The 12,452-nt window shown below is 43.1% G+C and overlaps 2 protein-coding genes across 2 annotated transcripts in view; one reads left to right on the top strand and one right to left on the bottom strand.

Annotated features, from left to right (window-relative positions):
- Positions 1 to 5,282, top strand: part of EFCAB14 (EF-hand calcium binding domain 14) — a 29,528-nt gene extending 24,246 nt beyond the window's left edge. The window contains exon 11 of the mRNA XM_075935921.1: positions 1,386 to 5,282. Coding sequence (XP_075792036.1) covers positions 1,386 to 1,561 — 176 coding nt within the window. The 3' untranslated portion in view covers positions 1,562 to 5,282. The remainder of the gene's footprint in view (positions 1 to 1,385) is intronic.
- Positions 5,283 to 6,787: 1,505 nt separating this feature from the next.
- TEX38 (testis expressed 38) lies at positions 6,788 to 9,817 on the bottom strand. The gene is made up of 2 exons (XM_025184863.2): positions 9,662 to 9,817; positions 6,788 to 7,419 (listed from the first exon to the last, which is right to left on the bottom strand). The coding sequence occupies exons 1-2, from the start codon at positions 9,675 to 9,677 to the stop codon at positions 6,911 to 6,913; spliced, it is 525 nt and encodes a 174-aa protein (XP_025040648.2). The 5' UTR covers positions 9,678 to 9,817; the 3' UTR covers positions 6,788 to 6,910.
- Between the last annotated feature and the right edge of the window lie 2,635 nt (positions 9,818 to 12,452).

Below are 12,452 nucleotides of genomic sequence, written 5' to 3'. Positions count from 1 at the left end.
ATCCAGCCTGCAGACCACCCTACCAAGACCCTCAGACACAGAACAGCCTCGCCCCGCTTTAAACAACTGGCTGCTCCCTATGGCACTGCTCTGAGTGCTGGGGACACTTGCCAGTGGGAGCAAAGAAATTGTGCTGGGGGTGGCTGCAGTGCACAGATCCTCTCCCCCACTCCCTGGCACCTAGAGCAGAGAGCTACAGGGAGCAGCCAGGTGTTTCTAACAGCCTGGGGTTGCAGCAGGTAGGGAGCTTGCCTTGGGGTCCTGCAGCGCTGCTGGCCAAGAGCCACCTAGGTAAGCACCTCTGAGCCAGAGCCTACCTCTAGCAACCCAGTCCCTCCCATCCCAACTCACTAGCCCAGGCCAACACCCCCTATTGCCCCAGATCACCAAAACCCCCTGCGCTACCCTCTCCCAGGTCACATCTCCTTCCCAGACACTGCACTCCTACTCTCCTCTCCCAAGCCGGAATCCTCTCCTGCACCCATGCTGCCTGCTGGACCCTGCATCCGAGTCCCCTGCCCCAGATCACAATCCTCTCCTTCACCCAAACTCTCTCTTAGACGCCATACCCTCTCCTAGTACCTACCCCCACGATCCCTCGTGCACCCAACTTCCATCCCAGACCCTGCACTCCCACCATAGAAAAGTGCAGCCCTTGGCCACTTTCCAAAATCTTGGCTTGCCCCGCCCCCGCCATCACAAATTACTTCCCATCCCTGGTATAGAAAGTATGTTGGCAAGTCAAGGAGAAAGAAGAATAGCTGGAAGGAGATGGGCTTTAGTGATTTGGAGGAGAGGGGGCCCTTCCATGAAATGAAAGACTGTTTTGTGTACAAGGGGTCTCATGCAAGATGTATCAAGCAGGATGGGGGAGAAAGAGAGGAATGGAAGGTGTCAAGGGTGCGAGAGATAGCTGTAAGATGGTGCAAATTGGCATTGGTAAAAATGTAATGTTTTAGCTTCAGAAAATGTGTGGAGAATAGACACTTGTCCCTCCATCTGAGCTGCATAGAAAGTACAGCAACTTTAACTCCAAGACTTCTATCATGGATGGTAAACTAAGTCCTCGTGTTTTTATCAAGGTTTGGTTGTAGGAGTGAGTTAAGTATAAGTAGAAATATCAATTTAAACGCTTTTGTGTTCAGCTTTACTAAGTGAAATACTCCTTCACCAGAGCTTATACTTGCAATCTGAATTGTCATGGTTACTGGTTTGCGCTTTGTGTTGAATCTACTGTATGTATACAAAGAACATCTTCTAAAGCTTTGTTTAGCTTTCCAGGCTTGGAGTGGGCCCTATAATGTAGTAAAATAGGAGCAGAACTTGTACTATAATTTCATGTAATTTAAGAGCTTGCTCCTTACAGCTGTTTACCCTTCTTGCAGATCTTCAGGGTTTGTTTGAAAAGACAGATCAAGGCATTGATGGAAAGCTATCCCTGGAAGATCTCCAAACTCTGGTTGGCTTTGCCATACAGGAGTCACAGAGCTTGAAGGAATTTGATACAGACGGGGATGAAAAATATTCATTACCAGAACTGAGATTAGCTTTAGGTGTATAGCAAACACATTTAGAAACACAGTATTGATGAAGTTTACTATAGCTACTGAACACTGCAAAAGCTACATCTGCACATTGCGCAGTGTTCTTCAGATCTTTGGAGCTAAACTTAATGTACTTGTTGCCACCTTTTTTAATTTGCATTCTTTGAATATATTTAAGACTTTTAAAGGGTTTTATCAATGGCATAATGTTAGGAAGTTCTTTCAAGATTCCAGGAAGCTCGTAAAGTCAAACTACATTAGGAATTTTCACCCAACATTTTCTTTCCCTTAAGGGGCATTCTTGTGTTTAAATTGGTACACCGGGACAAACCCATGTTTTATAGTTCACATAAATTTGCCTTAAATTAGAGAGCTGCACTTTATATAGAGCCAGAAGACATCTGTCTTTTAAAGATAGGCCTTTTCTGCTTGTAAATATTTGAAATAGGATAAATTATGCATATTGTAGGGGTGTGTGTTTTCAGGGCTGTGTTGATAACCATGCTGGTGTGTAAACCATAAATGTCGGATAGTCGGTAGGCAGAGGGTATTTCAGTTTCCACTTGGATTTTAAATTGCCAGTGCATCCAGGGATGGCATTTGAGTTCAAAGTGAGGCAGATGCAAGGCATGATTTCTCATGCTTTCAGTTGAAGAGGTAAGGCATGAGAAACTTAATTGTTCGGTGTTTTTTACATTCTGGGCCCATCAGAATAATGACACGACTGGTATTAGATAAGGTAACTGCTTCTTACCCAGTTCTAATTTTGTTGCATTCAGGATTATAATTTGTGGGAGGAGGGTGGCTATAAGAGGGAAATATTGGAACATTTTAATTGACTCTTAAAATTTAAAAGCAAGCTTGTCACCTGAAGCTGCTGCCGGCTACCATCATGACAAATTGTTTGCACCCTTATAGTCCCTGTATCTGGCAGGCTTCTATGCATGAATATGGTTTTCCTGACTGGTCATTGGGGTTATTTTCAACAGGATGCTGTTAGGCTATCCACAACCAAGAGCAGTTTGTTTCTGAACATGCCTCTTTTGTGCTGCAGCGTCACCCACAGATTGGAAAGCCTACACTAAAGAGAGCTTGCATGCAATTTCCTTGCTGTGTGACTGTTCACAGTTCTTAGGCTCTTCAGATGACTGTATATTCTTCTCGTTTAAAGGGGGATAAAAGGCAGGTGTGGGTGCAAGAGTAAGAACAATTTTTTTTATTGATGAGTGCAATATAAATTTTCTTCTTTAAATTTGCTATGGCCTTGAAACAAACATCCACATCCAGAGAAGAACATACTAATATTGCCATTTGGTCTTTCGAATTGATTTAGTGCACTGTGAAATACAGTGATAGTCTCGTAACATGGGCTATCTGGAAATCTGTTCATAGTTGTTAATTTTATGTTACTTTGAATGGGATGTTTATAATTTTTACAAGAAAATATTCTATGGAAGTATTCAAATCAGTCAAGAATTTCCAAAATAGAACTCTTTCCTAGATGATCTAGTCAATTTCACCATCACTTGTAGGTCCTGCTTCAGGCATGTTGGCTTTGCCCAATAGGAAGATGCTTTCATTGATGTGAACTTTTGAAATGCAGTATAACCTGGCTTCTAAGCCAAGTAGAAGTTGACACTCGCTTCTTCTGACCAGTTTCCACACCCCTTTTATACACTTCTGTATAAATTCCTTAACCAAATAAAATTCTAGCAATAAAAAAAAATAATCATTCTGGTATTTTATTTGTACATACTGTATCATAGCTTTGTCAGAATTTGCACAGTATTTTTGGAAGATTTATTTGTATGAAACAAAACTTAGTTAAAAGGTAAAAATTAGGATTGTGTATAATGAAAACTTTAAACATTTTCCTTGTATTTTGTTTTAATTTTGCAGGGCTCTTCCATAGTGAGAAATCTTACTCTAACAAAACTCTCTGAAGAGAGTGTGCATATTGCTGATCGCTAATATTTTTGTATCTGTAAATATGGCCGTGGTACTGAATTGATCAATTATTGAAGCACTAAGACACGAGACCATTCTGTGGTACTGATTAGCCTTGGTTAGTATGCGTCTTGGATACATAGTGCCATCTCCAGAACCATTAATTGGCATTGCCTCAAAATTTTCAGCCTTTCCGTGATTATGAAATAAACATGTACAATGAATTTAACCAAATAGGACTGCGGACTAGTTTTTCATTTAATTTGGGCCAGCAGGCAGCCATCCCCATCTCAAAGTATTGCTCAGTATCCAGATGGTCAAGACTTGTACTGCTTCTCATTTGCCACTAATGTTATCAACCCATATGCTGGCCTAAATTGTTAGGTAGCAGACTTTGTCTGAAAGTCCAAAGACATGATCTACACTAGTGTTTGATAGGTCACTGGTAACTGCAGGCTTGTTAAACACTTTCCTATATTTACTCTAAGCAAGGAGAGCTGACTGGTCTACATTTGTACCACCTGCCACTAGTGAGAAATCAAGCCAAAAAGGCTCATCAAGCCACAGCTGGTATGGCTTTTAAAATCATGTTTTGTCAGCTATGGGCCTTAATGCCCCCTTCTGCACAACTAGAACAGCTGTTGCAAAATGAAACCATGGGCTAGTTCACGGCAGATACATGCATCCCAGATTGTAGTCTTTCACTGTGGTTAACACCATGGATTCCAATGTAGTTACCCTAGGAAGGCTCATCCATGGTCACTAGGATGCAATACTTAAAAGGAGATGCTGCCACAGAAGTAGCAGTAAAGCTTTTATACCTTGACTAATTGAAAGCCCTATCATGAAAGTGTTACATCTGAGAAGCAGAGGTGGTTTTAAGGAGATGGGTTTACTTTGGGAGAGTAGATGGAGAAGTGAACCCAACAGAGGTTTTAGCAGTGGAAGTTTAGAAAAAAGTTGCTTCTAAGCAGTGGGAAAGGACAGGAGAGAAGGTACATCACTTTATTAAATGGGCTTTTACAATCACTATGACTTTTAATGCTCTTAACTTAGGGCAGGGCTACACTACAAGGACAGGTTGATTTAAGCTAACTCAAATGGACACAGCTTAGCTCTATTTATGTGGGGACCACACTGCAGGGGATCAGCAGGAAAAACTCTCCTGTCAACTTCCTTACTCGATCTGCTAGAACACCGGAGTCAACAGGAGAGTGATTGGCTGTCAATTTAGTGGGTCTTGACTAGTCACTAATCTACCCTGGTGGATTGATTGCTACAGCGTGGAGTCCTCCTGAAGCAAAGACAAACCCATAGGGATGTAGACTTTTGTGTTTGAGAATATCTACTTGAGAGAAGCCTCTGTACTCCTGTTAAACTAGTACTAAAGCGCCTCCATTATTGTCCAGAATTCTTAAAACCCCATTTTAGAACCTATCCTAGCATTGTAAATAATTTCCAAGTTGTTTTGCATTGGGTTTTTTTGTAGTTTATTCTCTGTATACATTACATTCTTGCCTGCTAATTTGTTTTTAAACTTTGATTTACTAATCTTGGTTTTTAAACTCAAAAGTACACACGGACCATTTTGTGAATTTTAGTTTACCTGACCTTTCCTGTACAATAAGTGAAATGTTGGCTTTATTTGAATAAAATTTGACCTATTTGGAACTGTACTGAGGCTTTTTGAGATCTGTATATGGAGTAAATTAAAGCTAGTTTTAGCTACTGAGTTCTGCGCATGTCATTATGTAATAAGTTTAATTTATCGAAATAAAATATTTAAATTTTTTAGTGTGCAAAATCATTTGTGGAATAACCAATGCTAGAGTGATCAGCAGTTAAAATAAAAAAATGTGAAATCAGCTTCACTTTCCCTGGTGTGTTAAATGTTCAACTTCAGCACATGGGAACTGATGATGAATCCTTTTTATTCTGTTCAGAGTCTTAGCCCACCCTTATCGCCATAGCATCAAGAGAACCTTCCAGAAGTGCATTAAACTTTGACTGACATTTATTATGTGTAATATTTTATTCTATTTTTCCTTTCCAAGGGAAAAATGTTGTGATTTTAATTTTATATCTGCTACGTTTGCTGTTGAAGACAAGAATAAAGAAATATACCCTAAACAGGTTGAATTTCTCTAGTCCGGCACCCTCAAGACCTGACCAGTTGCGAACGAGAGAATTTTCTGGAACATGGGATGTCAATATTGTCTAGCAATATTACCAACACTTCCACTGCTTACTGGACTGTTAGAGGCTATTTTAGAGGTAAATTAGAGCTAAATAATAGCGCAGAACACTGAGTCAGGACTGGTAGCTGTAAACAAACTTTATGACACTGCGGGAAACTTGGCCACATCCATGAAGAGTGAATATCCAGCTAACTAAAATAATTCCGAACAATGGACGTTTCCAGACCGGAGTGTTCTAGACTAGAGAGGTTCAGCCTGTACTTGGAAAGCAATATTTGAGGCAATTCTTTCAGCAGTGTCTTCCATAATTAGGACAAAAAGGAGTTACGAATACTGGTTAAAATTGTGGACAAGTGTGTCTGTTCAAACTAGAGGTAGCTGGAAAAAAAGTGGGGCTTTTTATAAACGGGCTATCTCAAACTTTTAAAACATCCAGGAAATATTGGGAAAACTCTGTTCCAATTTAACTTTAACCGTGCAGATTTTTGATGGGCAAACTAATCTAGCTTAAGTTGAAGACAGAGGGAGTTTGAACATCAAGGATTTAAATCCTTTTAAAAGTCCAGGTCCGAACTCCATGACTTCACTGGAGCCAGGATTTCACCAGTTTTAAAATGGAGCCATGACATTTTCTCCATAATTGAGTAGCAACACAAAATAAGGTTTTAGTATGGATTGCCCTTCGTAACCCCCGTTATGACAGGATGAAAAATGCCAAAGCAGTTTTGTATGTGAGGCTGAATTTAAAAAAAAGATTAAACTGAAAGGGGGGGGGGGCTACAACTCATTTAATTGATGGAGTAAGCTCTCAATTGCTTATTTGAGAGTGAGCTTTGGCCAAGAGTCTGGATGTGGAAATAAGAGGTGGTGTATTCTGTACTAGTCAGAGTAGTGCAAAGCAAACCGCCAGGCTGGGCAGATGGGCTTGTGTGGCGTTCTGAGGAGGAATCAGATAACCAGTTTTACCTTAACTTGAGATGTACATATAGGAAGTTGACATTGGAGGGGTTCAGGTTGAATTCCCTCAAAGGGGGAAGTATCTCTACTGAAGCCCCCAAGTGTCCTGTGAGTAACAAAGGAAACACACAGAAGGCAGCGTTGAAAGTATTCTGATGACAGTATGCTGTAGCCAGTTTTATTTGACTTTAGAAATGTGTCCATGTTTCGTTTGGGTTCCCATCCCAAAGCCAAAGGCTGCACCCTTTGCGGGCTAGCCAAGAGTTACATCTCACAAGCAGAGTTGCTGCTGCCGAAGTGGTCTCTCCCATCTCCTAATGGAATGAAGTCGGGAAGAGAAATGAATGGAACAGTCCCAGATGGAATGGCTGAAAAGGGATAAGAAGTTGAATGAGGGAGCAGGGGTGGCAGATTGGAGAGTGAACGAACACAAGGCAGTTCCTGAAATACCAGTTGGTATGAATCCCCACCTGGGAGGGAAGGAAGGAAAGTATCAATGCCTGAGTTGTCGTCTTTGTCAAAGCCTTTGCCATATTGCTTTGGGCTGGCTCTGGACTCCGGAGTGCAAACCTCTGCTTTAATCCCATAATGAGCTCTCTTGTTTGCCCAGTGAACGATTGCATTGGGGAAGAATGTTTCACTCCTCATCAGCTCCACCCATGCTTTCGCCCGTTGCTCCCGGCGGACAACTTTCTTCCACTGAAAGTAAAACATACTGCTGAAGATCAAGATGTAACATAGCCCGAAGCTTGCAAAGTAGAGAGGCAGCCAACCTGAAAAGCAAGAGCAGAGGGTAAGCTCTTTGGGGCAGGTATCAGGTCCGCTAATGCATTTATGCTGCATCAGACAGAAATCTGAGTACGGCTTTTCAGAGTGATCCTACTATAAATGACTTTCCGTGTCTGTCAGTCAGCTGATTTTTTTTTTATGTGCTTGTAGTAATTATAGAAGAGAATTTCCTCTTTCCCAGTCTGTTAGTATCTGTTGGAGGGCTAAGCTTCAAGCAACACCTGAGTTTTAATTATTCTAAAATTGTAATCTGACTCAATTTACGTTAGAGATGTTAACAGGTACCGGTTAGCTAGCGGCCTGGAGCAGCCCTCCACCACGCTATGGGCGGGGGTGCCCTAGCATAGGCTGGAACAACTCCTCATCCGTAGTGTGGTGGGCCCAGTCTGAGTACCCCCACCACTGGCATGGCGGATTGAGCCCAGCCTGACCGGAGCAGCCTGTATCATGGCAGGCAAGGCTGGGCTGGAGGAGCCACCTGCCCACAAAATCCTGGTTAACGGATTTTGCATCCCTAATTGGAGTGAAGCTGAATTGCAGCTTTAAAGCATGTATGTGATTGAGCCACACACATGATTGCCAGTTGAAACTGTCTTGATGATCTTTCTGTGGTTTAGCTTAATATGAAATCGTGTCTATGCCCTTTTTTTGTACTGGTTTTACTAAATCCTTAAGTAACACCTTAGGTTACTTAGATCAGTGTTTCTCAGTCAGTGGCACGAGTACCCTTAAGGGAACTAGAGAGAAGTCTGGGGGGTATGTCAACACAACTGAAATTGGGAGAAAACTGGATTTTTGTTTTAAGTTTTACAGCATTTTTTGATTTTTGCACTTTTTACACCCAAAAATTTAATCGCCCAGCTGGCTATGATTAAGTTGTTCAAACAAATGTGTTGTAATGGTAGGAAAAAAATTGTCTGAAAACTGTAGGTACAGGGGGTTGAGAAACACTAATTTAGACAATCCCTGGGTTATCTGGAAAGCTAGGTTCAAATCCCACAAGTGTCAGTATCGGCTGAACATGCAGTTTGTGTAAAATTCGTTAGGAAAGCTTTAAAAAAATAAAGACCATGTTCGGTGAATATAAAGAAATGTAGACTGAAAGGGACCTCAAAAGGTCACCTTTCCTGTTCTTCTCTTCCCCCCTCTTCCCAGGACACATGTTCCTCAAACACTTGTAGACTTCTAACTCAAAAGGGAGGTCACAATATTATTGAAATAGGGGTTGCAAGAACAGTGGGTGCTGGCAGGTGTCTAGCTCTGAAGGCACTGCCTCTGCCAGCAGCAGTGGAAAAATAAGGGGAGGGGTTGATATTTTTGGGGAAGGGAGGAATAACAGCCTGAAAAATTTTCAGAGGGTCTCACCCCAAAAAATGGAGAGCCCCTGACTTCAGCCATTGCTGACAGGTGTTTAACCTGTACTTAAAAACCTCCAGTAAAAGGTTAAAGGCCATGTTATATTTTGAGTAAGTGCCCCATTTCTGGTTCAAAAATCTGCTATGTTGTGCAGAAGTATCAATACTGTTATAATGTAAAGTACTTTGGGATCCTTCGGTAAGAAAAGTGATGTAAAACTCAGTATTGTAGGAAAGGCACCAGTCAAACACTTTTTGGGGGGGAGGGAGAGGCTCGTTGAAAAAGCTGCTTTGTCTGGGTGGGACATAAATAGTGCATAGCCAGCAGCAAGAAGACAGTAATAATGAGATCTGTTTCATGGGGTTATCACCAGGAATGCAAAGAGGACCAGTTATGAGCTGGATGCAAGAACTACTTGGTGAATTTCAGGCTTGCGTTAGGAGGAGATAGATGAATATTATGGATCTTTCTAGCCTTAAACCCCTATGGCTGTGCTATTACCAAATGCCTTTTGAACCCAGCAAATCTATCTGTAGTATGTAAAAGCTAATAAAATGTATAAACGCTTAAAGAACCAAAATATTATCATTCAGATAACCACTTGTCTATGTGACCTTCCAGATTTTCAGGGTAATTTCTTAAGGTTTGTCACAGGAGAACAGTTGTACTGGCTTAACGGTGAGAGGGCATTTCACCGTAAGTAGTATTCTGCAGGAAGGATGAGTTAAGCAGAGCATTGTCTTTACAAGCTGACCTTAGTGGCTTGCTTGTTTCGCTTAGTTACACTATTTGATACTCAGAGAAACAGCATCTTAAGGATGTAATAACAGAAACCCAATAACTAGTTTTCAGGTAGTAAATGCTACTCACTGCTGGGGATAATCATTATTTACCCACAAAGTGCTCCTAGAAGAGGTGTGGGTAATAGCACAGGTCAGGGTTGGTCCCCATCCCTGCTCGAGAGGGGAGTAAGGAGGGATTGAAGATACACACACACACACACACCGAGATTACAGCTGGTGCCATTGATGTAACAGAATGGCAGCAGCTGAGCATTCTAGGTCTCACAATGCAACAATGGTTGTTGCTGCATCAACAAGAGCTAGAATACGAGCCTGGGGCATTCAAGGATACTCCTGTGGCTGTAGGGCCCAATCGTAGCTGATAGCATAAAATAAACCTATGTGGTGCTAGTGGGGAATATCCCTTTGAAAGGATCAGGGAGGTCGCTGAGTTCGACTGTAATTTGAGAAACTTAAACAAGGAATAGTCTAGGAGGACTTTCAGGACTAACCGAACATGTAGATGCAAAGCCCACAAAAGCTCGTGATACCATCTACATGTTTGGTTAGTCTTGAAGGTGCAGCTAGACTATTAGTTGTATTTTTTAGTTTTTCCTTTAAAAAGAGTGAGAGATACTGGTAGTGAATCTTACTTACTCTAAAGCAGTGGTCATTAACCAGTAGATCAGGATCAACTGGTAGTTCTTAGTGCCTCTGACAGATGATCTTGACTGGTTTGGTCAAGAGGATCCCAAGTGCCAGCACTTCAGCTGCCCATCCCCTCCACTGCTGTGCATCTCCTGCCCTTTGCCCTAGAACTGTCCTCTCAGGATCCTCCTTGCTGTGCCGGGAAAGGAGAGGAGAATGCTGATGTCAAGGAGCCTCCCCCCCCCCCACCCCCCTGTAGCCTATCTCCACAGAACAGAGAGGGGGCACAACAGGGCTTGGGAGGGAGTTTGCTGGCTGCTTTTGGAAGTGGTGCAGGGGCGAGCCTGCCTTAGCCCCACTGCACCACCCTGGAGCCACCTGAGATAAGCAAGGCCCAGCTGGAGCCCACATCCCAAAACCCTACCCCAGTCATGAACTACCTCCTGCAGCCCAAGGCCCTGCCCTAACCCCGAGCACCCCTGCATCCAGCCTCCCAAAGCCTGCACCTAGAACCCCCTCCAGCACCCCAACTGCCTGCCCCAATCTTAGCTCATATCCCTTAATCCAAGACCAGAGCCTGCACCCCAACCCACTGCCCCAGCCTGGTGAAAATGAAGGAGGCTGGAGTGAGCAGGGGGTGGGGCTACGGAAGGGGCACAAAGGAGGCGGGGCCAGGGTATTTGGGTAAGAGGTAGATCTTGGATTGCATTTAAATTCAAAAAGTGATCTCAGGCTTAAAAAGGTTGGAGACCCCTGCTCTAAAGACAGAAACTCCTCCAGCCTGCACTAAACCCAGGGGCTGATTACCACTGAAACACTTATGCACAGCAGAGACCTGGGCTGGCAAATTCATAAGCTTCACATAATTTGATTTTTAAAATAAGTTTGATGGTTATAAGTTTATTTATAAACATTTCATTTTTACTGATTCAAATTTTCACAGTTGAGGGAAAGGAAAGGGCAGGGAGAAAACAATCATTATCTAATGCCAGAAGATGTTGACATTCTAAAGCTTTACAACTGTTAAAACACAGGCGGCCAATAAAGCACGCCCAAAGACACAACCTTTTAAATCAAACTCTGAGTTCTACAGCGATGGAGATGCAGCCGTGTTAGTCTGGTGTAGCTGAAACAAAAGACAGAACTATGTAGCACTCCAAAGACTAACAAGATGGTTTTTTAGGTTTATTATAACCATCTTGTTAGTCTTTTAGAGTGCTACATCGTCCTGTATTTTGCTTCAGCTACACCAGACTAACAGGGCTACATTTCTATCACTATTCCAGGGGAAACGGACAGTGATGGACAGTTACTGATAGATAATCTAAAAAACCTTCCAAGTCAATTTCTTCAGCATGGCCCCCACACACTTAACTTGGCAGAAGCCTCTGGGTTGGTTTTGTTTTGTTTGTTTTGAGTGCGGTGGGGGGGGGGGGGTTGTTTTTTTTTGTTTGTTTTTGTTTTTTGTACTAATTCTAGAGCCAGGAGCCCTTACAGCTGAAGAAGAGATTTATTTGCTTACTCACCCCCTCCACCCCCAATCACAGATTCATCCTGGCTGTGTCTAGACTGGCACGTTTTTCTGCAAAAGCAGTTGCTTTTGCAGAAAAACTTGCCAGCTGTCTACACTGGCCGCTTGAATTTCCGCAAGAACACTGACGATCTCATGTAAGATTGTCAGTGTTCTTGCGGAAATACTGTGCTGCTCCTGTTCAGGCAAAAGCCCTCTCGCGCAAATCATTTGTGCAAGAGGGCCAGTGTAGACAACGCGGTATTGTTTTGCGCAAAAAAGCCCCTATCGCAAAAATGGCGATCGGGGTTTTCTTGCGCAAAACCGCGTCTAGATTGGCACGGACGCGTTTCTGCAAAAAGTGCTTTTGCGGAAAAGTGTCCGTGCCAATCTAGACGCTCTTTTCCGCAAATGCTTTTAGTGGAAAAACTTTTCCGTTAAAAGCATTTGCGGAAAATCCTGCCAGTCTGGACGTAGCCCCAGTCTCTCGGTGGTTGGTGGGCTCAACAGGCATGCCGGGCGAGAGGAAAGGAGGGGCTCACCCTAGCACCCAGATGAGGCCCTAGCCCGGCGGGTCCCAGAGGGGGACCCCTTCTGACAATTCAGGAAGAGCTGGTGACCAGGGGCAAGTCAAAAAAGGGGAATGGCTCCTTCAGAGCCACCTGGCCACCCACAGGTTGGGAAACCCTGCCCCCCAGCCACCTCCCAGACCCCCCCTCCA

This window comes from Pelodiscus sinensis, chromosome 9 (assembly GCF_049634645.1).
Source record: "Pelodiscus sinensis isolate JC-2024 chromosome 9, ASM4963464v1, whole genome shotgun sequence".
Lineage (NCBI taxonomy): Eukaryota > Metazoa > Chordata > Testudines > Trionychidae > Pelodiscus > Pelodiscus sinensis.
The sequence above is the reverse complement of the archived record's forward strand: the minus strand, read 5'-3'. Positions and strand labels throughout refer to the sequence as shown.